Source organism: Alosa alosa, chromosome 5 (genome assembly GCF_017589495.1).
Source record: "Alosa alosa isolate M-15738 ecotype Scorff River chromosome 5, AALO_Geno_1.1, whole genome shotgun sequence".
In the NCBI taxonomy this organism is placed as follows: domain Eukaryota; kingdom Metazoa; phylum Chordata; class Actinopteri; order Clupeiformes; family Clupeidae; genus Alosa; species Alosa alosa.
In genome coordinates this window covers 3,526,488-3,549,970 of record NC_063193.1, presented here as the reverse complement: position 1 = coordinate 3,549,970, position 23,483 = coordinate 3,526,488, and the positions used below count along the sequence as shown (strand labels likewise).

The following is a 23,483-nucleotide window of genomic DNA, read 5'->3' as shown; positions in this document are numbered from 1 at the left end:
TATAGGAATAATAGTAGAGTAATAGCTCTCATATAGCAGGAAGCCCCAAATGCAATTTTTACACACTGTATGCTCCATCGCAAAGTGCTTGTAGCTAAAATAATTATTAGAATTAACTTAATGTATTTTTACATTTGCCGTAGTATTGTAGATGGGTTTAATAACACATCAAGGGGGTCCTTGGCCAGAACCTAGTGGTATTTGGGGGGCCTTGTCGTGGAAAAGTTTGGGAACCCCTGCTCTAATCGATGCTGGGTAACGTCACTTCTGTTGACATTCAACAAAAACAGAACGCTAGCTCGCTACTTCCTCCCCCTCCCTCCCGTGCAATTGAAACTCTCCTAAACGAGCATCTCGTCTGTGATTTGCTGGAACAGTTTGTTATGTTTTTATGGGCTAGGTTTGCCCAGGTTGTTTTTGTTGCCTGGGCTGTCCACAGAGATCGCGTTTTTTACATTGATTCAGAACACAGGCAGCTAGCGGGTGGTGAGGTGATGTTTGCTGTAAGTGACAAAAAATGTTTTAACCTAAAAAATCGCGTGGCATCGCTTAGAGCACCTTGGTCAGGGTTGCCTCGACGGTCGCAGCACTGCCTTGAGTCGACGGTGGGGAACACCATCAAGCGAAGTAGCTTTGGCGGCGAGGAAGGATGACTGCAACGTCAGTGGCGTTCTCAACTTTTCTGTGATAGAATGACTTTTTAGCAAGTGTAATGGACACATAATTAATATAAATAGGTCTAAATTGCACAAAACTTAAAGTAGCCTATATAGTTCAGATCACAACAAGTATAGGTTCATGTTGATTTAAACGCAGAAAAAACCAGGAAGAAAAATATGAAGCAGCCAGCGAATAAAAGCCACCGCAGTGCACTGTAGGCCTAAAACGCTCCTTTATTTAGGTGTTCATTTGTCAATTTCAATTGTATAAATGAAGGGGGTTCCCCGATAAAGGCTTTCCTCGTGTTCACTATCTATTTTCGTCGCAAATACGTAGTTAAAAATTCAGCTCTGCGATTGGATACATTTTTGCCCATTCAAATAATCTGCATCATTTCCCATAGAACTACCCTGTATCCTGAAGTAGAAGTGTGCATTTGCTGGAGCTCTTTGCGGCGATGCATTGCCGCACTGCTTCGTTCGCTTCCGCGTGATGTCTGGATAATCGTAATATTTTTAAAAACCCGTTTTTTGCCTTTACGAAGCCAAACTAGTTGGATTAAAAGACTGTAGTTGACGGTAGACTAACATTAACCAATTACCTCGAGGCAATGGCACGTAATTTAATACGGGAAACGAAACAAGCGGGGGTGGGAAACCCATCTAAGCTAGTATAACGCAGGTTATTTTCCCCTGGCCCAGATATTTTTCATCGAACTTGAGACATTAACAGCTTCGATCAGCCGTTTCTTTCATGACAAAACGTTACGACGCACAAATGGCATTGTAAGAAAGTGATGCGTCTGGTTATGTGCTAACGTTATCTGGGTGGATTGTTCAATGGATCAGAAAACGACATTAAAGACACAGGTGACAAAGGTTGGCTAAGATTGCTATGCTAGCCAGCTAGCTTAAAAAGCAGTTTCGTGGATGGAAGAACTGTGGCACCCATTTCCACGTAGCAACGTAATCTAACGACTCTAACTAGTCAGATAGGTTAAGTGTTGTATTTGTTAAAATATATATATACCAACATTTTGGTAAGTCAAGTGCATCGGTGCAGGAAATGTAACGTTATTTTAGAAAACGGCAAATTGACTACATTGTTCTTGGACAGATAAGTTAGCTGAAGCTAGCTACTGTTAACTTAGCAGATGCTATCCTCGTTTGCTGTCAAAGGTATCGTTAGCTAATCATTGAGCTGGGAAGGAAGTAGAATTCGTTTAACGTTAACCTGTGATACTTAAATGTGTAGCATTTGATTGGTTTCAGACCGTTTTCGCTCGAGATTTTTGGTGGGGGATTCACAGGGCCACTTGATTGATGTGTCGTGATTCTCTCAGCTGGCTAACATTAAGTTAGCCTATCACATGCACAGACGAAAGAGTGCAGTAACACTGACTAAACATCAGGTGAAAATGCTAGAACTAACTTAAACGCCATCTATCTTATCCTCTGGTGAACAATTGAAAGACTTTTAACTGTTTACTGTCAAGTTACACTTCCTTCCATGCAATGGATTTAAAAACGGCCGTCTTCAACGCTGCCAGGGATGGGAAGCTTCGGCTGCTCCAAAAACTATTGGAAAACAAAAGTGACCCCGAGGTCACTAAACTTATGTCTGAGAAAACAAACGGGGCAACGCCATTACTAATGGCTGCGAGATATGGACATCTTGAGCTTGTGGAATATCTTTTGGAATGTTGTTTAGCCCCTGTCGAAGTCGGGGGGTCTGTCAATTTTGATGGCGAGACAATAGAGGGGGCTCCACCATTATGGGCTGCTTCGGCTGCTGGACACTTGAAAGTGGTACAGTCGCTGGTAGGCCATGGAGCTTCCGTTAACAACACAACCCTTACGAACTCAACGCCCCTAAGAGCCGCTTGTTTTGACGGACATCTCGATATTGTTAAATATCTGGTGGAACATAAAGCAGACCTTGAAGTGGCTAACAGACATGGCCATACATGCCTCATGATTTCCTGCTACAAGGGCCACAAGGAAATTGCTCAGTACCTTCTGGAAAAGGGCGCAGATGTCAACAGAAAAAGCGTGAAGGGTAAGACAACTTCTGAAAGATTAAACCATGTATTTTGCCGCCTTAGGCTTCATCATTATGTTTGTTAATTAACTTGATTGAAAGCACTATCCTACTTGTCATATGTCAGGTAATTTTGGGTTGGGTTGGGAGGTCGAACAACATTTTCACTCACTCATTGTTGTAATGTGTTAGTTTGTGATCTTTCCCCATCTCTGCCTCTGCCTTTTTATGCATGGGTTATTCAATAGTGTCACTGGTCAGTCATGGCATCCCAGGTGTCAGGCAAGCATATTTTTGTTACTCTTCTGATGGCCTACATTTTTTGTCAAATTCAACCAATTGCTCCACATAGAGCAATTTGTTGAAACAAACAGCTACTGGCTCAGAACTGGCTGGCTGATTTTGGCTGAAGTTTGTCTACACAGTGTTTTAGGTCCTAAGACCTATTAAATATCTTTATTACATTTCAATGTTTTAATACATTTTTCAGCCTTGATCCCCCATTTTTTCCCTTAATTTTTACACTCTTACTCTTACTCTCACTCTCAAATGCCTTATTGTGAAGGCCATGTTTGGACATTAATATTTGTAAGTATTATTCCTAGCCAGTGCAAACTTTGTAGGATGGAAGACAAACATATGCTCTGCATGACTGCACTATTAAAAGTTTGTCCTGCATGCCCATTGATTTTATATACAACCCTAAATTTGGAATAAAGTGCAAGTGATATTGAGAGTCTTGTAAACTTGTTTTTTGTACACACAAAGCATTGATCAGAATATTGTCTGCAAGTACAATGCTTTATTAATGTGGCAATATTTGAGGTCTCCACAAAAAAATGCACATGTACAAAGTGCCACTAAATGCCCATTATACATTGAGCACTACTTCTAGTTATCCCACATACCAGTTAAAGGAATATGTAGAAGAAAAGGCATAAAATGTATTTTAGACTCATGTGGATGAAAGCCAACAACTCCCAGAATGCACCGCATGCAAGGCCACCCCCACGACTGTGTTGCTCACCACCAACACGGTATTCGGAATGGGGAACTCCATAGACTGCTGTGCTGAAATATTAATCTTATTTGCTTGGCCTTTTCTTGCTTAGATATCCTAAAAGTTAATCGAGAAATAGACACAGTATATTCCAATGACCTAATTATTGTAACCAGAAAAATAAGTCTGGTTATTTGCGAGGTGTCTGCCAGCCAGTTATCGCGGTGAAGTTAGTTTTGATATTGGATATTCGTCAGCTGGTTATGTGTAACATATCTGTCGAATATCCAACATCAACTAACTTCACCGCAGTCAGCCAGTTTATGTTCGCAAGTGAACTTTTCCACAACTGCCCACAAAGTACTGCTGGCTGGTAAAGTGCTGATTTCAAAACGTTTCTGACAAATAGAGACTTTACAAACGGATAACCCGGTCATTGTAACCAAAATATGTATGAGTTTATTAGCATTTTTAGGATATGTTGTAAAATATTGATGTTTGATGGTAATTTTGATACCGTAGATTTAATAGAGACCCAGTCAGACCAATAGTATGAAAAATCAGGAACAGAGTTTATTTACAATGATGCGCATCAAGGGAGAGACAGCATGACTTCACCTAAAGATCCATCAGCCACTCTAACTAGACAAGGAAATAGTTAGGGTTTAAGTATCCTTCCACGCTGACGGGAGATGGCGTTGGTCATCCCATCTCACATGGACTACACTGAATCAGACTCTGATTAGTGGCAACCTGGCAATCCGGAGCAGATAGCTACTGACGCAGCCATGTAGAACAGTGAAACACTGCAAAGACATAATATTCCCGCTTATCTCTAAATAGTCACACACCGATATACACAGGGACAGTACAGATATCATACAGTCATTACCTAGAATCATACTTTTAGTATCAAAGTGACCCACTAATGAGAAATGCAGAACATTAAACCACATATTGGAATATTGGACATAATGCAGAACATTAAACCATATATTGGAATATTGGACATAATGTTCTATTCCACTTTCTCTCAAGTTGTAGGACGTTTACATAGCTTAAACTGTATGTTTATTTTGTCCCCTATGCCTGTTTCATTCATTAGGACCAGGAGGGAGGAATTAAACATTAAGTCATCAACCTTTTCTCCCAATTGAAATCACTAATCAACTGCACAATAGAGACAGTAGAAGATAAAAAAATACTAAATAAACTAAATCAAATATCCATATAGTGTGCTTAAGCATGAGGCGCTTGCAGTGACTGGTAGGGGCTGAGCCTGTAATTCTGTATGCATGGTAAGGTGCTCTATGAGAGTAAGTGGTGATGGTGCAAATAAGTAAGTCCAACATTGCAAGAATAAAGTCTAGAGACCAGCATAAAATAAATATGGACATGTAAGAGAATAATGTAGACAAAGTAATAAAAAAAAATATATAATAATAATCAGCTAATATACGAACAAAGGCAGGCAAAAAAGATGATTGCCTTACCCAATCTCTTGCCTTTGGGAATTCCCTGTCCATGTATGGCCCAAAGCTATGGTGATCTGTTACACATACTGCCTTTCCAAAGCTGCTTAGATATCGTAGACAGTCAGACTTCATATAGTATAAATTAAACGGTTGCACAAAGCAGTTTAGCTCTTGACTATCTGAAGTAGGACTATAGTGCAATGAATTCTGGATAAAGTAAGACTCTTTTCAAAATAAAAAACATGGCTGCCTGAGTAACCACATTTAACCAACTCAACTCAATTTTACCCAAGCAGAACATGCTTGTCTTTAGGTCAAACAAAATGAATAGGGCATTAATTTGTCTTTACAAAAATATGTCTTTACAAATGACACCTCAGATGTGGTGTTTTTTTTTAATTTATTTATTTTTTTGAGTATATTTTTTTGGGCTTTTTGCCTTTATTCCGACAGGTCAGTGAAGATAGACAGGAAGTGAGTGGGAGAGAGAGATGGGGTGGGATTGGGACATGACCGCAGGTCGGATTCGAACATGGGTCCCCGTGGGCACTTGGACCCGTTCATGATACGGGCGCTGTAGCCTGTTGCGCCACAGCGCCCCACATATGTGGTATTTTCTAGGGATGCAAGATTGGCGGCCGATATATTATTGGCCGATAAGTGAAAAAATGAAAATATTATTATCGGTCCGATAATAGAATTCTGGCCGATAATTTGCGCCGATATTTTTTAAAGCCCTAATTTCTCGACTAGGCGTAGGTAAGGTCCGTCTGGCTACACTGAGCTACTTGAGCTTAATTGGCTATACTTCTTCCTCAATATAATGTCAGCGGTGTGAATGTATTTCACCACTCTAACAAGACCTGTGGATCTGCGTTGATTCTGTGCATCCCAAAATCCTATCCACCTCTTTAACCTTAGCAGAGTGGAGCTCAGCCTACCTAGATCCGTCTTGTGCTGGTGTGTTTGCACTTTACCGCGCTAGTCGGGGAAACAAATAAACAAAATTGTCGGTGGGACGAGTACATAAGTAGACCTAGTTCTAAGTTGTATTTTAGTACTATATTTGCATTACGTTAGCTTGGGTTTTGTATTATTACCTAGAAATGCTAACCATCCCTGCCTCAGTTCCAGACAAGTCATCATAAGTTATTAAAACCTTCGGGGCTAACCCCTTTCTTTTCTGCTGCAGCAGGTTGTGCGCAACAGAGTAGATGGACATAAGATACAGTCTGAGGAGTTGCACACAAACTCTGATTTGAACAATATATTTTATTTATTTTTGTTTTATGAGCATTTACTCCTAAATGAAAACGATTCATGCACTGTCTCTAGCCACGCACTCGTAGTTCACTGACGTCAGGTTCACTTAAAGGAGCCACACATAGGGCTAGGCTACTGCTATTTTGTTGACTGCTGTACTATTGAGGACTATTATGAGTTCTGTCCATCATTTGGTGGTAGGTAAAATTACTGCAATAAAATTATACTTATTAAATGCTTTCCCCAAATCACTTTTCACAATTTTTTTCAAAAGTAATATTATCGGTTATCGTATCGGTATCGGCCACAACACACCAATACATATTAGTTATCGTTATCGGCCCTAAAATTCCATATTGGTGCATCTCTAGCTGCATGATATCATTGTGCTGCTGGTGTTCATGTGCCCATGGTGTTCCTTGATTATTACACTGGAACAAAAAATGTGACAATGCAAATAAAATTGTGATAGAACAGTGCATTTGTATGTAACTTTTATTGTTAAAACAATGTTATAAGGGACCATTGGCCCACGGGAATCTTCACATGATCAAATCTGGAGAGGTCTTTTTTGAATGAAGATCCTTTATTTCCACTCTTGTTTTTTGGACCTTTTTGCATCTTGCCTTTTTTGCGTTTTTTGCCGAGGCTACCGCCTACCGCCTCCTAGTGGCCTGACTTAAAATGGGCTATATGGACTGCTAACTGCTTTTGTGGTTGTTTGCTTGTTTGTGCGTTGTGTTCATATGATGTGTCCTCAATAATATAATATGTTCAATACATTTTGAACACAGCTACTTGAATCATATTTCTTGAAGTCTTTTTAGTTAGTCATTTAGTGTTTTGTGGTGTTTATAAAGTCCATTTGTTATTATTTCTTAATTTTAGTTTAATTTCACTCTGTCTGAGTGGTGGTGGATAAATCCACCTGGCGCCCAACCGTTACGCTACCCCACTACCGTCACAAAACAAACAAACTTTGAATATGATTTTTGGGCAAAAGTCAAAGCCCTACCCAGAAGGTGGTGTCAGGTGGTGTTTGAAAGGTTTACATTTCGAGTTGCGGAACCTTCCATTGGTTCCATAGGTTTTGGCACTTGGCTGGCATAGCCTAACCCAGTGGTTCTCAAATGGGGGTACGCGTACCCCTGGGGATACGTGAAGGCACTCCAGGGGGTACGTGAGATTTTAACCCTTAGAATCCGATTGACGTAAAGTGCGTCAAAAACACACACCCTTTCTTCTCTGTTACATTGCTCTGCAACTCTTCATCGCAGCGAGATGAAACCTTTATTGCGTGACAGAGCAGAAGTGGGGCTTTCCAACGAGACAACGCACTTGTCTGTACGTTAAAGTATGAAAATAAAAATCATGAAATTAAATCAAATTGCACCATATTTAGTCTTTACTTCTCTGCGTTCACGTGCGCACCCATTACTCTCATTTGAATTACTCGCAAACCCGTGAACGCATACCCCAGACATGGGGCTATCATTTGATAGCAAGTATGTTGATCCTTCTGGCTTATGAAATCAGACGAAGTAACTACAAAATAATAACGTCATGTACAAAAACCAATGCTGCACACCCATTACTCTCGTTTGAATTACTCGCAGACTTGTGATCGAACAGATATGCCACGCATGTCAGATGAAAGAGGAGACACGGAGCTATCATTTGATACCAAGTACATCCTTCTGGGTTATAAAACAGACGAAGTGACAGCAAAATAATAACTTCATATAGCTCGACTTACCTCACGTTTTTGTCTGTTTTTGTAGCAAAGCATGTTATAATCCAACGCTATTGTGTGTTTTCTATGGCAAAGAATGTTCATAATCTGGTTTTGAGATCCTACCAAATTCCTGCATGGCATCCAATTCAAGGCTCATATTGCATCCCAATTTGTTCGGCAAAGAAACACCTTTTTTGCCTTAACTTTGTTCATGGCAATGCAGTAAAAAGTTGTAGAGAATCATGAGTACACGTAAACTCTGGTCAAGTTAGGTAAGATCAGTTCGTGTCACAGATATGGAGCGCAGAAAAGTCATTAAATCACTAAATAAAAAAAATGGCATTTATTTCTGTAAGGCACACACCACATATGTCTGTAAATTGCTCAGCCCCAGAGAATTCCTCCACCATGGCAATGATATTGCCAGATTCAGGACAGAATGCCCTACACACACATGATGCATGTAGAGCTATGAGCTTGCTGTGGTGAGATACATATCAAAATATAAGATTTTTTTATAATACGCTTTTTATATTTTAATTCTTTAAAAATCAAAATAAAATCAATGCTAGTACTAATACATGAAGTGATGGCAGATCTGGATAGCCTAGATTCTGCTGGAAAAAAACCCCAACATATAATATGTGTGTGTGGCACTTACAATGACCAGAATAAATCCTTATGAATAAAGGTATTGAAAATGCCCTAAAAACAAATTAGGGTTAACATGTACATAGATTTAAAATATGTCAGGAAAATATAAGTTTATAAAATAAATTTTATATTTCAGTAGGCTATTCAATTTCATTATCCTAAAAAAAACCCCATACCAGGATGGTTCGACCCAACCTGTCACATGCCACCCGCCATCACCTGTCAATCAATGTCAAAACTCAAACGATGGAGTCGTGGCTGAAGTTTATGGATGGAGTCGTAGTTCCAAAGTTTAATAAATTAGACACTGATGTCACAGCGCTCTGTTTTAAGTCTTTCTCTCTCAAATAAAAATGCTTTACGCTGGTTAGGGGGTACTTGGAGGGAAAAATATTTCACAGGGGGTACATCACTGAAAAAAGGTTGAGAACCACTGGCCTAACCTGTGACAGAAACAGCACAGTGCTGGCCAATCAAATGTTCTGATGAAGCTCCCGACTGGAAAAAATAATCAGGATGATGGACCGACTCCAAAAACAGTCATGTTTATGTAAATAGTTTGGCTTTGTTTTGAGCAGATTTTGTAAACTTTAGTGAGAAATAGGCACTGTACAGTTAAAAAAATAGGTTAGAGGTGTTGTTTGCAATTTGTGTGCCAGCCAACTAACATTGGCAAGCTAGCAGTCCAAAGTCAAACAGCAATTATAGTCGTGTCATTCGGTGTTGAGCTGTCAATCTCGGAACCTCCCAGTGCTGGGCAAGCCCACCATCAAGCATTGGCACCGGCACACACTGTGTCTACTCTGTTAAAAAGATCTCCCCCTTCCCATTTTGTACTTCAGTCAGAGCTGTGCATAAACTTCTGTGTCTCAGTCAGCAAACCTAAATGTGGCTGGGGGAGTTGGGTCTTTCACATACAGGTTTTAAACAAGTAAAATCCAGCAAGGTTCCTCAGCTAGACTGCTTGCTTATTGCTACTTTCAGAGATTAGGGACAGAAATCCTCAAGAATTGCGGTAGATGTCAACTTCTCTAAGCATCTTCCAGTATTGCTACTGTGTCATACAAGCTCTTCAGTTCAGGACAGTTCATCCTGTTTCCTGTGGGAATGACTTAAAGGCTGAATGAGAATAGGAATTTGTTATCTAATGGCCCTTTCCATTAGACTTGTAAATCCGTCGCCCGAGTTAGAAAGTGTATATTACCCAGCTTTCTTGTGGCATTTCACGCAGGCACGCCCCCTTCACCTCAGAGTACCCCGAGGTGGACGTACGACCTTACGACACATGGCTGCGCCCATAGTTGAGATGAGATTACATGTGTTTTTTTTTTTGCATATGTACTGTGTTGGTCATTTTAATGTTGACGCAGTGCTCTTACACACTAGATTACATTGCTGCTTCAATCCGGTCACCAATTCATGCATTGCACGGTCTTGCTGTGCGTGCAATACAATGTAACAATTTGTTTTCCAGCCGTTTAGCTAGAGGCTACATGTAGCACAAAACGATAACAATGACTAGCCTCCTGCTAATGCCCTTCAGGGCTCGAGAGAAACGCATTCCTTTGCCAAACTCATTCGTACATGTTGTACGGGTGGGTGTACGATGATTTACGAGTCTAATGGAAAACCTGTGTGAAGCTGGCCCCCCATGTTATTCAAAAATGATTAAAAACACTGCTATTCGTTTGTGCTACGTTTGTGCGGTTTGTGCCGTAAAAATTATCATTTGTGCTGTTAAGGGTTTTAAGTAATTAAACTTTACATTTTCTGGCCAGTGACGTCACTCAGCCCCCCATACTTGTCCAAATTTCCCCAAAATAGTGTCAATCGTCTGTGCTACGTTTGTGCTCATTTGTGCCGTTAAAAGTAACATTTGTGCTACTATGTTTTTTAAGGTATTCCACGTTATTTGTTACACGTGTGACGTCACTCAGCCCCCAATCAATGTCCAAATCTTCCCAAAATGGTCTCAATCGTTTGTGCTATGTTTGTGCTGATTTGTGCCGTTAAAAATAACATTTGTGCAGCTATGTTTTTTAAGTTAACACGCTGTGTTACATGTGTGACGTCATTCAGCCCATCATCAGTGTCCAAATCTCCTCAAAATAGCCGCCATCATTTGTGCTACGTGCGTGCTGATTTGTGCCATTTAAAATAAACGTTTGTAGGGTAGGCTACTATGTAAATTGTCCAGCGGCCTTGTCCAGCAGTTGTAGCTTATTACCTAGCCCCTCCATCAATGTCCAAACCTAGGCCTATACCCAATCGTTTCGATTGCACCTGGCAGAGTTCTAAGCCATCTGGCAATGTCTAATGGGCTGGGCTGGGCTGTCTGTGTATATGAAGGTGTGTGCATGTAACTTTTGACCCGTATGTCCGATTTTCATAAATGAGGTACTGTTGGAATCCTTGGATGAGGCAGAGTTCCATGCCCCTGATCAAACCCACTCTTGCAGTTCCTCGGAACCGCAATTCTAGTTAGTGGATTTGATCCAGCAAGCCCACTATTGTTCTTCTTAAGTTTTCTTATTTATTAGTGGGTTTGATCCAGCAAGCCCACAGTTGTTCTTCTTAAGTTTTCTTATTTATTATTCCTTTTCACCCACTTTTTAGACAAACTACTGCTCCTAGACCGTTTGAGCTATCGAGGCAGTTCGAACTCCAAAAATTCAGGCCCGAACCGGTGTAACTTGCTTGGTACTTTCGTGTCGCTGGCCCTTGTCGTTTTCGCGGTATTCCCGTTTTTCGGCGTTTTTGGGCCCCATTGAAATGAATGGCGGAATGTTCAAGGATTCTAATTCCGATTGTGACATCACAACCGAGTTCCATGCCCCTGATCAAACCCACTCTTGCAGTTCCTCGGAACCGCAATTCTAGTTAAGTGTGCTTGCAAAGCAGCACACTTATTTTTCTTCTTCTTATTATTATTCCTGTAAGCCCGATTTTGGGCCAGCTCCTGCTCCTAGACCTTTTGAGATATCACCACCGATCCAACTCTGGGACGTCCGGCCGGAATCGGTGTAGTGTGGAAATTGAAAATGACGTCACTGACCCTTGTCATTCTTCCGCCATATTGGATTGAATAGAAAGCGAAACTAAAGTTTCACAGGTCACAAATTTGGTCAGAACTTCACGAAACTTGACGTACATGATCCTTGGACCAAGCCTCACAAAAGTTACAGAAAAGATTTTTGATTTTCAGAAGCGTTTGCCCGTCACAGCCAAACGAAATCGGCGGCGAAGCTCCGAAACGGGAAGTTGTCCATATCTCAGGACCACTGTCACATATCGATACCAAATTGTATATGAACTTGGGACTCCAATGTAAGGGTGCATAAGCTAAAAAAAAAAAAAAAAAATATTCCAAAAGTTTCCATCATTTTGCAAACCACCCACAGGTATTTGGTAACTCTCACCATTCACCTTCGCACCATTCACCTTTTATCACAATGCCTTCCAAGTATGCTCAATGCCTCTGGGCAGCCACAATGTCTCCGGGCAACCTTGCCCACTCATGAAATCCTTGCTCTGCCATGGGATAGTATGGACTTACGAACTGAAATAGCAAGGAGAACAGTAGCTATATATAGCTTACATAATAGAGTTGTTTTTTACATTGACTGTATTCAAATTAAATTTTTCATTATTGTTAAATATCATGATGGAAGAGTATTATTAAAAATGTTACAAGTATGCAAATGCATGTTTACGGGCATTTAGGTTTTACTGTGTTGTTTTGTTGTAAAGACATGCAAGGCATTCTGGGCCGTAATGAACAGTGGTCGGCAGCACTCCATAGGCTACGTATTAATATGAATAGGTGTTTCTGTAAACCTAGGGACAATAAACAGTTATCTCTGTACAAAAACGAGCTGGTAATCACTCATTGAAGAGGGAACTATGATTGTTTTCCTAAAAGCATGGAGTTGACGAAAGAATAAGCAAGCAATGTCACGTTAATGTTAAATACATCTGAACGCTAGGTGGCAACGTTGTATTACATTTTACTAAATACGGTGGCATTAGTGAACTTCATAAGTAAGGAAGGTGCAAATATGTAATTTATCATGGGAAATTATTGGAAATGTTATTTCTTGTTTATTCTAATTGCAAACCATACACATCCATTCAGTAATCACTTTCATTACACTTTTGATACCATTGGTATCAAAGACTGTCATTTCGTTTATTTGTTGTTGCCTAGCAACTCTGGGAACAACAGAGCAAAGATTCTAGAACAGAGCTTCAGAGAGACACGTTTTGAGTTCGTGGCCAAGTGCCTAAAATATCGGTTTCCATGTGTATGTGCTGGATGGTGTGCGTCCTTTATGAAAGTAAGTGTTTTATACAGTTACAGATATAACTAGATTTGCGGTTCCGAGGAACTGCAAGACTGGGTTTGATCAGAGGCATGGAACTCGGCCTCATCCAAGGATTCCAACGGTACCTCATTTATGAAAATCGGGCACACGGATCAAAAGTTATCTGCATTAACGCAACATCCAATAAGCTAAAAGGCCTAAATATTGTGGTTGCTATGCTGGTTGCTAGGGCAATCATGCTGGTTGCTATAGTGGTCACTAGGTTAGAAGGCCAGCGCCTCCTGAGAGGCCTGAAGGGTCAGTTCTGAGGTTGTTGGCTGCTGGAACCGAAAAATGGACTGCATTTTCTTCATACATTGATAGAGTATATATATATGCTATTTAATTACATTTCATTTGAATGCCTGCATGTAAGAATTCAGGAAACACAATACCAGCTTTTAACATTTCTGTTGTTTACTAGTTTATGTAAATCACATAACACATGAACTGTTTACATACTACTGATAGCCCATTAATACTCAATACACAATAATACTGTGCCCATACATCAACATATTTTAAACATCAGGCGTCTTGTTTACACATTTAAACCATATTTGCACTTCGAATTTCGACTCCAAATTGTAGTAACTACATCTACGAAGTCTAAGGAAGATAACCAGGTAGTCTGTTCAAAGATAAGATAAATTTTTACAGAACTACAGACCTCGTAAAAGTAGTACCTAAAATGACTCCATTCACTTCATTGCAAAATCGCGGTTGGTCTGTTTACACATTAAAACCATACTAACAATTTACATTTCGACTCCACGTCGTTGTAACACCATACCAAGGGTCTTAAGAAGTGAGTCAATTTGGCTGATTACGTTAACGCATTTCCAGGGCTTGTCAGCTCAAAAAAAGCAGTGGCTATTGCTAACGCATTCATTTTCAATGCTTAGCATGTTAGCTAACATTAATAGGTTGCATATGACAACAGCAAATAGCTAACGTTTATGTTAGCCTAACTTACCTATTGTTGACGTTGACCCGACACGTTCATAAGTTAGACCATAGACTGATAAGGACGTCCATCAAACTAAAAGGGTTTGTTCTTCGATGTCTTCAAATTCGTTCGAATTCCGTGTGTATCCTGTGTATCTTTCGTGCTGCTATCCTGTTGCCTCTTCCCTGCTGTTCGGCAACAAGGTTTCACGCGAGATTTACGCCACATCCCAGAGAGTTGTGTTTTCCCAAGATGGCGCCCATCTGTATATGTGAACGAGACGTGAACGGTACTGTTTTTCTTTTTAATAAACTGCCTGTAGACTTACACAGTTCTCAATGCTTCGGTTTACATGTAGATACCCTCATTATGCTACGGTGTAAGTGTGTTGCTATTTGGAGCCTTGGTAGCGATTTATTTTTACTCTAATCACAGCACAGCACCCAGAATGCATTGCAACACACCGTCATGAAGGGACTCATTGTTAGGTCGGCTTTAAATAACATACAGAACCTAGAGTAATTTAATGTTATCTGTAAGCTCCACAGGTCGTGGCAAGACAATTGAATTGATTGTGGATTGTAGTGTTGCGTGGATGTGCATAAAAGCTGTATGAATGTGTGTTTCTTAATGTTATAATCTATACAACTATACACATGACTAGGTTTGAATGGAGCTAGCTGGGCATTGAACTGGGCTGAATGGATTGGGAAAATACTTTCTTTTTTTTTTTTTTTTAATGACCTAAATGAACATGGTTTGGCTTTTGGGCTGAATAAAAAAAAAAATATATATATATATATATATATATATATATATATATATATATATATATATATATATATATATATATATTTTTATTTTTTTTTAATATATTTTTTTTTTTAATGACCTGATCAACATGGATGAGGCAGAGCGGAACTGGTGCTGGCAAGGCATTGGACTGGGCTTCATTCAATTAGAGCTGCACACACCTTCATATACACAGATGTCACTCAAACTCTGAATTAGAATGTCACAATCGGAATTTGAACATTCCACCATTCATTTCAATGGGGCCCAAAAACGCCGAAAAACGGGAATACCGCGAAAACGACAAGGGCCAGCGACACGAAAATAACAAGCAAGTTACACCGGTTCGGGCCTGAATTTTTGGAGTTCGAACTGCCTCTATAGCTCAAACGGTCTAGGAGCAGTAGTTCGTCCAAAAAGTGGGTGAAAAGGAATAATAAATAAGAAAACTTAAGAAGAACAATAGTGGGCTTGCTGGATCAAACCCACTAATGAGTCATATTGTAGTGGTCAACATAAATGTGCCCCTTCTGTTATTAGAATGCTAAGCGGAGAAGCATGCTAAGCAGAGATTTAACATTATTCATTTCTTGTGTGGCTAGAAGCTAGGGAGGAGATGTTGCTGTATGGGATTTATGTTGCTTAAGCGTGATGCCATGGTCATTTGATATGAGATGCTTGTACTTTCGTAACTTTAGGACTCCTATTTTTTTTTTACTAAGAGTAATTCAGGAAGCATTTTAGCCCTAAAAGTAGCGCCTGAGTCTGTGACCGCTTAAAAGAAGTCGCGAAGACTCCTAACTCACTAAGACCGAACTATTTTTGTGGTGGCATTTTCGTCGCTGATGTTTTGAAATCGTCTGCAGGAGCTAACAATCGCGAGGGAACAATTTTGCATTGTAGGCATAACTAAGGGATGCAGTAACCCCAACCAAAACTAGCCTACTCATTGTCAACATGTACATTAAATGTAACGTTTCATTGTGAATCAAATTCAAATGCTCTCCTCCTTGCAAACGTTGGCATAGGCATATGGTGACAGATTAATTTAATAATGTTGCTGCGTGGATCACGGTAAGTGTGAATGAAGTGGCCACTTCTTAATGGGACTCGCTGTATGGAAGTAAGTAAAATAGAGATGCTTCAAATAAGATAAAGTTAGGATATGCCCGCTTGACAACGGCAGAGATAGAACTGGCCTTTGGCCATAGCAACCATCCATTTAGAACGACTGGCCTTCATAGCAACCAAAGATCTTAGCTGTGATTCATGTACAGTATGCATTCAATGTGATGCAAAGTATAGAAAGGTGATGAAATATACAGAGACAGGTCAAGAAATATAGTGCAATGTAGACAGTAGTATACAGTTGATTTACAGAAGGTGGTTTAGAGTAATATGAATTAAATATAAATATGTGCAGTGTATTAGCAGTTACCTCATAAAATAAGTAAAATAATGTATGTAGATGTAGCAGTAACAGTATAATAGTATAAATAATAATATAGATATATGCAGTGTATTAACAGAATATAATAAAACAGAATAATTATGGATATTCAATATGACAAATATATAACAGATATGTACATAACATACAGCTATGTGCAGTGTGGAAACAGTGTCATTGTAGTGCAGAAACAACATTATAAGAGTAGTAAGAATAAGTATGTGCAGGATGAAGAGTATAAAGATCAGTAGTATATGTATAACTATGTATAAATGTAATTACAGTAGGCCTATGTACATTTGGAAATAAATAGAAAACTATGGGTGAGAGGGATAAATTAATTTTATTTAATCGTAAAAGTAAATTGCATTCAATGAAATTGCATTTAAAAATATGCAAATACGCAAAAAGTACAACCAAAGCTGAGCTTGATCAACTAGAACGTCTAAAGAACCAGAACTTGAGTGTAGTTTTTTGCTGGGTGGCCATGTTGGTCTGAGGGGAAATGAGAAAGCGGACAGTGCTGCTAAGCAAGCCCTCAATGAAGAAGTCACAGAATGTCAAATCCCTGTCCCAGACCTTAAACCTATACTGAACTCTTACATCTCAGGTAAGTGGCAATCTGAATGGGATTAATGTACCAACAACAAGCAAGGAATGTGAATTTTGGCACATTTTCATGATCCACTGGGTCGTTATGGGCCACACAAAATAATGGTGTTGCTAAAATTACTCCTATTGTGGCTATTAGAGACATGCGTTCATGAGTATCCAGCTACATTCAATGAGTTAAGTAAAATACATTCACACACACAAAAAAAACATCATTAATGTTGTGGACATTCCTTTATTCTGAGATACATCAATAGGCTCTCAAAACAATCTCAAACAGACATAAGGTCTTTATAGAGCAAATCCATATAGATTATTTGTCAAATAAACCAGTAAAACAGAATTAGGGGATGGAATATATAACATTTACACTCATAGCTCATATTTTTTAAATAAATCAGTGAAAAAGTATCCTGACAAACAAGCAGCATTTTAATGCTTTCATAATTTCAAATTTTTCTCTAGGTTACCTGATAGCCCAGTTTGAGAGGTGCAAGACGCCTGACATTATTTATTTTTGCAGCCAATCACTGCTGTTGTTTTATTTTATTGATTTGATTTTAGTCATAGAAGCTAAATTCGAAGGCAGGCCACAGGTAAAAATCCAACGAACCGCATTCACCCCGCAAGGCAATAGTTGAATAGAGCTTTTGAGGTATTGCCACTGCTCCAACGCTGAAAGGCACTGTTAGAATGCTTGGATCAAGCCAGGTTCAGCATAGCGTATGTCACTGTCTGCTCACGTTGGTGACCGGACCAGGGCAAGCACACTTTCGCAGTTCCCGCCGGAAATGCAGTCTAGTTAGTACTTAAAACCCTTAACGGCACAAACGATAATTTTTACAGCACAAACGTAGCACAAACGAATAGCAGTGTTTTTAATCATTTTTCAATAACATGGGGGGCCAGCTTCACGCAGGTTAATGGAAAGGGCCATAATTTGGACTCCTCTCATCTGGCATTGTTACAGATGTTGTGTACTTTTGAGGCAAGGTTCTCTGTTGGACAGTGCATTAATAGACTGTATTTAAATGTTAATACAACATTTTTCAGATGTCTAACTGTACCTTGAGAGATTTTTACATCTTAACATTCCCATGGTTCTGTTAACTCTTTGACCTTGTCTTTTCAGGCAATACAGCCCTTCATGACTGTGCTGAGTCAGGCAGCCTTGAAATACTTCGCTTACTGTTGGATTATGGTGCCCGAATGGAACGTGATGGTTATGGCATGACACCGTTGCTGTCGGCCAGTGTGACGGGCCATGCAAATATTGTGGACTACCTGGTCCAGCACCCATTAACACCCCCTTCTGAGCGAGCAGATGCGCTTGAACTGCTGGGTGCCACTTATGTGGACAAGAAACGTGACCTTCTGGGGGCCCTGCAACACTGGCGACAGGCCCTTGAGCTGCGTCACACAGATCCTATTAACCTCCTACCCAAGCCCCAGCCTGAACAACTTGTGGCAGCGTATGACTTTGCAGTGGAGGTGAGCTGTGAGGAAGAACTTGACGCACTCATTTCCGATCCAGATGGCATGCGCATGCAGGCACTGCTGATCCGTGAACGTGTACTTGGACCTGCCCATCCAGACACCTCATACTACATCCGTTACCGTGGTGCTGTGTACGCTGACTCTGGCAACTTTGAGCGCTGTGTGGCACTATGGAGCTACGCCCTAGACATGCAACAGCGCCACCTAGAACCTCTCAGCCCTATGACCGCAAGCAGTCTGCTTTCCTTTGCTGAACTCTTTTCCTTCATGTTGCAGGACCGTGCTAAAGGCCTTCTTGGCACCTCGGTTTCCTTCCATGACCTTATGGCCATTTTGGGCAAGAGTGTGCTGGAGATCGAGCGGGCAATTAAACATAAGTCTCATGGGGTAGGCTCACTAATGACACTGGCAGCAACTTCCACCCCAGACCCAGCCCAGCTGAGTAAAGCACTCTCCATCATCCTGCACTTGATCTGCTTGTTGGAAAAAGTGCCCTGTACGCTGGAACAAGACCACTTAAAGAAGGAGACGATCTACCGCTTCCTCAAACTTCGGCCGTGTGGCAAGAATGGCTCAAGCCCACTGCACCTGGCAGCTGACCGTGCCACTACTTGTGTGGGCCGCTACCCTGTCTGCCGCTTCCCCTCACTGCAAGTGGCTGCTGTGCTGCTTGAATGTGGTGCCGACGTCAATTGCCGTGATGCACAAGACAATTCTCCACTCCACGTGGCTGCCTCCAATCAACAGCCTGAGTTGATGCGGCTGCTGATTGATCGTGGCACACATTTCGACAGCACCAATGCCATGCGACAAACTGCCTGTGACCTGTTGGGCCAGAAGGAGCTGGCACGCAGCCTCATCCAGCCAGTCAACCACACCACCCTGCAGTGCCTGGCCGCTCGTGCCATCATCCAACATGGCTTGGTCTACCAAGGCAACATACCCCAGCGCCTGGAGGACTTTGTGCTCTTGCACAGATAGTGGAGACTTTTTAATTAACCAAGGAACAAAACCAGGAGTGAGGGCTGTATGACTGAGAGGAATGATAAGCAAGGAAAATAAGGGAAACTGAGACATTCATAACATCTTTGCCCTTCCCCCTATAACTTTGTTTTTATTTATTTATTTTGTCCAATGTTTACTTCCCTTTCTCCAAAGCATAGTCCAGTTGCCTAAGCTAAGGACAACTTGGCCCAAATTAGTTTTTATGACACACCAGGGTGCTTTTCTCCAAAGCCTCATGATTTCTGTTTTGTCTCCACCTCTATGCACTACTCCCTTCACTGACATCTATGGCTCTTTTTCTCTGCAGAAACTGCCCTTTGAGAAGCTTTATAATGTGTTTTGAGGTTTGCACATGCCATAAGTGCTTTAATCCTCCTATGCACAGGCTAGGATAGACTGTTCTGTGTTATACAGTACAATACAGTAAAACTAAAGTATTTGTTTTCATGTCACAGCCTGTGTTTTGAAAGTCTCGATATCCATGTTCTATGATTGGAGCCATTAAATAGCAGAGGGCTTTTTTATGGTCCTCAGTGGAGAATGAATAATCTTACAAATCAGTTATTGGCAGAAGTGGATTGATTGGCTGCTGTTATTTCCAGCTCTTTTCTAGTTTTCTGCAGTCATTTTGGTAACTTTGAGCCCTCTTGTTCTAAGGCAAGCTGTAAACAACATAAAGACAAAAGTCCGGGGTGATGCAATTACCATTAACCTTCACTACTGCACATTAATCAATGCTGAACACCTCAGAGGTCTTTTGATCTCAGATTTGCATTTATGTTGAAATTCTTTTTTTTACTCATGTAATTGTACTAAAAAGATAAAGGCCTTGCATGGTACAGGTGTGTTGTGGTGTAACATTTGCACATTTAACTGCAGTTGCATTTTTTTGTTCTCTTTTAGACAGGGGCACAGCAGAGGTTTTTGAAGTGTGTGTGTGTGCACGTGTGTGCGCATGCGTGCGTGGTAGTAGCTGGGGTGGGGGGAGGCATTTTGTGTAATTTTGGCCAATGGTTTAACGCTCTAAAAGTCATGATGGGTTACTGACTTTTTATGAAGCCATGGACAAGACTTGACACAGGCCTAAATGATCAACACTGGTCAATTACACATGATCAAACTATTGCTTAGTTGTTTTGTCAGGGTCTGGTTAATTTGGGTGTGTAATGTCATTAATGTGTCCTCAGTTTCCTCCTCCTGTCTCCCCATCCTCATGTCTTTCTACTTTCTTCATTGCCTTCCAGTCAATCATCTTTGTGATTCATGAGGGTTGGCTGGAATGTCAGTGACTGATTTTCCTTGTCATCATTAAAAAAAAATACTATTTCTGAATAGTCTGTTTCCATGCATTTTCTTGCATGTGAGGGCTACTCATCAAAAAACAGCTTTGAAAATCAGATTAGGAAGTAAGGGGTTAGATTTGGTTTATACCACAGGCTACAATAGACTGTTTCCACACACCTTTTTGAGTCTAAATGGCTCATACTAAATGTATTGATCTGTTTGGTTGTTCGAACTATATTGATGCATGACTGTCACACCCCAATCACTGACCTACAGGTGTGTGTGTGTGTGTGTGTGTGTGTGTGTGTGTGTGTCTGTGTCATCTAAATAGTTTAGATTCAAGTTTCATTTCTTAGTTTAATCTGACAGTTTGTGAGTGTGACTTACTTCCAGACAACATCAGCCCAATCAGTAATTTAGTCTTAGTCATAACCCTTGCCTGGTGTGTTATGACTGATTGATCTGATAGTACCATAAACAGTCATGAAACTTTGGCAAGCCAACACTGCAATAGTAGGCTGGTTGGGTGTGCCTAGACAAGGTGAGGCACAGTACTAACATTAACAAATCCATAATAGCTGCATATAATGCCATGTTCATATCATGTTCAAGTAACTTGGAACTCCTTTAGACATTTACACGCCTCGTGTTCCTGAGCATTAGGGGATGTGTGCGCTTAAGCCCCGCTTTCCCTTTTAGGACAAGATCAATTTATATCCATTTGGGCAGGCTTACACTGACTTGACTGTCCATTTCACCTGTGTGCTGGTGTTTGACGTAACCAAATCAATGGAGAAGCTGACAGACACCTGTCAAGTACTAAGATACGTGCATATTTCCACATATTTTACTGTAAACCTTATTTGGTATTTCTTCACTGTAGATAAAATAAATAACAATGCAATCTTCTTTTACTTAAATGTCCAGTTACGTAGTGACAAACATTGGTATTTTTTTCCTTGGGGTGAGGGTATGCCTCTGTCATCATCTGCACCCCTGCTTTTAGACTATGTGAAATCAAGGGCTTTCATGGTTTTCTAGGAACTCATTTCATCACTAAGAGAACGCAGACACACCATGCCAGCAGGGGGACTTGCACTTTATTATTTTGAGGTTTTGAGTATTTCATTTATTACTTTGAGGTCTTGAGTATTTCATATTACAGAGATAAATGCTTGTTTGATGTCTCAACAGCATATTTGACAATAAACCCCTGTTGCTATTGTTTGATGTGTCCTGGTGTGATTACATGTACCTGTCTAGTATGTATGTATGTAGCCTATTTATTTATTTAGATTTGCAGATTTTGCACAGATATGTTTGTAAACTGACCCTGAGGCATTACCTTAAAAAAGAATGATTCTGTGTGTCCTTACTTATATACAGAAGATTAATGTTGTGATGTCTTAGATACTTCTACATGTGTGTATTAATTGTAAAGCGAAGCTATAGCTTCAGCAGCATAGATTAAACTACATATGCATAAACTACTCCAAAATCAGACATTCCGTCTTAGACTCAATCTCATCCACAACCTAGATAGATACTTTATTAATCCCCAAGGGATAGATGTAGCCTCTTCCCAGATGAAATTATCTTAAAGGAAAGTCAGGAAGGTAGTGCTTGAGGGCTTGCTCACACGCTTTCTGTGCCCATTCATATCACACTTTACTCAAGAATTCCCTACAATTCATAGCATTGTGATGTGAAACATGGGATTACCCAAAGGGTGGCTGTAAGCTTGGAGAAAACATCAAAAACATCAGTGAACTACTGCCATTAAACGGAAACGTGTTCACAACACGTTTTTTTGTATTGTCAATTTAATGATCGGTCACAGGTGCTGTCTCATCCCTGTTATTAGCGTTTTGAACCCTTATACCCGCGCAAACTTGTGAGTGCCCTATATTCCGCAAAGCAATGGAGCACCTTTACAGTCACTGGGCATGTTGCATTGGAACAAGGCTCTGTGGAAACACTTTACAGAAAGACATCTCCAGCTATTCTAAGAAGTAGACCCCAGAGGTGCCCAGAAACGTTTTTCCTTGATAAATGTTTTCTCATCAACATTGGCTCTCCACATTCCTCTGCTTCCACTCTGTAATTGGGGCAGCCGTGGCCTACTGGTTAGCGCTTCGGACTTGTAACCGGAGGGTTGCCGGTTCGAACCCCGACCAGTAGGCACGGCTGAAGTGCCCTTGAGCAAGGCACCCCTAACCCCTCACTGCTCCCCGAGCGCCGCTGTTGTTGCAGGCAGCTCACTGCGCCAGGATTAGTGTGTGCTTCACCTCACTGTGTGTGTATTGTGTGCTGAGTGTGTTTTACTAATTCACGGATTGGGATAAATGGAGTAACCAAATTTCCCTCACGCGATCAAAAGAGTATATATACTTATACTTATATTAAAATGTCAAGATCTATTGAAAATCTTTTAATATATCAAAGTATTACCTTCTCACCCATTCAGATTTGTATTTATTTATTTTATTTTTTCTGTTAGGTTTAGCCCTGATTCTTATTCTCATCAGCTAGGACCTCTAATGAAATGAGGTATTAAATGAACTCTTTTTCACTGTAGGCCTACTAAGTCTTTGTAGTCTTTCTAACACTTTAAAGCACTGATGTGTATTGTACCTGTAACTTGGGAGCAAATAACTTCAGAGGACAGATCAGCCTTTAGCAACAATGAATTTGATGTTGTCA

General features: G+C 40.5%; 1 protein-coding gene across 1 annotated transcript; it reads left to right on the top strand.

Annotated features, from left to right (window-relative positions):
* Window positions 1–509: 509 nt before the first annotated feature.
* Window positions 510–22,005, top strand: LOC125294698 (protein fem-1 homolog C-like). The gene is made up of 2 exons (XM_048243641.1): window positions 510–2,718; window positions 18,127–22,005. Exons 1-2 carry the CDS (start codon window positions 2,175–2,177, stop codon window positions 19,470–19,472), a joined length of 1,890 nt encoding a protein of 629 aa, XP_048099598.1. The 5' UTR covers window positions 510–2,174; the 3' UTR covers window positions 19,473–22,005.
* The last annotated feature ends 1,478 nt before the right edge of the window (window positions 22,006–23,483 follow it).